The following is a 1,220-nucleotide window of genomic DNA, read 5'->3' on the forward strand; positions in this document are numbered from 1 at the left end:
GGCAAAATGTTAGAACCGCCAATAGATGAAAACATTTCTAGTGCAATTAAACGTTTGCAAGATGTTGGTGCGCTTAATTCTGAGTGTACATTAACACCACTGGGTCATCATCTTGCGGCACTACCTGTAAATGTACGAATCGGGAAACTAATTTTATTTGGAGCAATCTTTTGTTGCCTTGATTCTGTACTCACTATCGCAGCTTGTTTATCTCATAAAAATCCATTTATTGTACCTTTTGAAAAAAGACACAAAGTTGACGCAAAAAAAGAATTCTTTACGGCTAATTCCGATCAATTAACTGTACTTAAAGCATATAAGGTAAATACATAAATATAAATATTATAAAACATAATTGTACCGAAAAATATATATTTCAGTTTTTTTTCTTTTGTTTCACAGAAATGGATAGAAGCATGTGCACGCAGCAGTACTGCAGGTCAAGCTTTTGCAAATGAAAATTATTTGTCTGTGCGTACATTGTATACTTTAGCAGATATAAAGTACCAGTTCTTAGAATTATTAGTTTCAATTGGCTTTGTCTCTATCAATTTGCCTCAACGGCAGCCAAATATTGATAAGATCTTGGAAATTACTGGATTTGAACTTAATATTAATAATGACAACTACAAACTTCTTCAAGGTTTACTTTGTGCAGCTCTTTACCCTAATGTTGTAAAAATTTTTACACCAGAAAAGTCTTTCCAAGTTCAGTCTGTTGGAGCAATTCCTATACAGCCTAAACCAGAAGAACTTAAATTTCAAACTAAAAATGACGGTTTTGTCAGTATCCATCCATCCTCTGTTAACTTTAATGTTGGTTATTTTCCTAGTCCATATTTAGTGTTTCAGGAAAAAATTAAAACGAGTAAAGTATTTATTAAAGAAGTATCAATGGTGCCAATTTTACCATTAATTTTATTTTCGAATTATGAATTAAAAATAGAACTACATAATGGAATATTTATTGTATCAGAAGATGGTTGGATTTTATTTAGTGTTGAATCACATAGGGTAAGAATATTAACTTTTATCTAAATGAAACAAGAAATGATAATTATAATTTAAATACAACTTTGATTTCATTTAGGTGGCTCAACTTTTACAAAGAATGAGAATGGAATTAGTTACATTGTTGGAGCAAAAAATGCAGGAACCTCTTCTAAATCTTTTGCATCATCAAAGTGGCAGAAAAATTATTCAAACAATAGTAAATATAG

At 30.5% G+C, this 1,220-nt stretch overlaps 1 protein-coding gene across 1 annotated transcript in view; it reads left to right on the forward strand.

Annotated features, from left to right (window-relative positions):
* The window catches only part of LOC108572271 (putative ATP-dependent RNA helicase DHX57), a gene marked incomplete at its 3' end in the record, with an annotated part of 4,626 nt that extends 3,413 nt beyond the window's left edge, over positions 1-1,213 (forward strand). The window contains 3 exon segments of the mRNA XM_017934470.1: positions 1-321; positions 403-1,014; positions 1,091-1,213. Of these exon segments, the coding sequence (XP_017789959.1) occupies positions 1-321; positions 403-1,014; positions 1,091-1,213 (1,056 nt within the window).
* Positions 1,214-1,220: the final 7 nt, after the last annotated feature.

This window comes from Habropoda laboriosa, unplaced genomic scaffold (assembly GCF_001263275.1).
Source record: "Habropoda laboriosa isolate 0110345459 unplaced genomic scaffold, ASM126327v1 scaffold65, whole genome shotgun sequence".
Classification (NCBI taxonomy): domain Eukaryota; kingdom Metazoa; phylum Arthropoda; class Insecta; order Hymenoptera; family Apidae; genus Habropoda; species Habropoda laboriosa.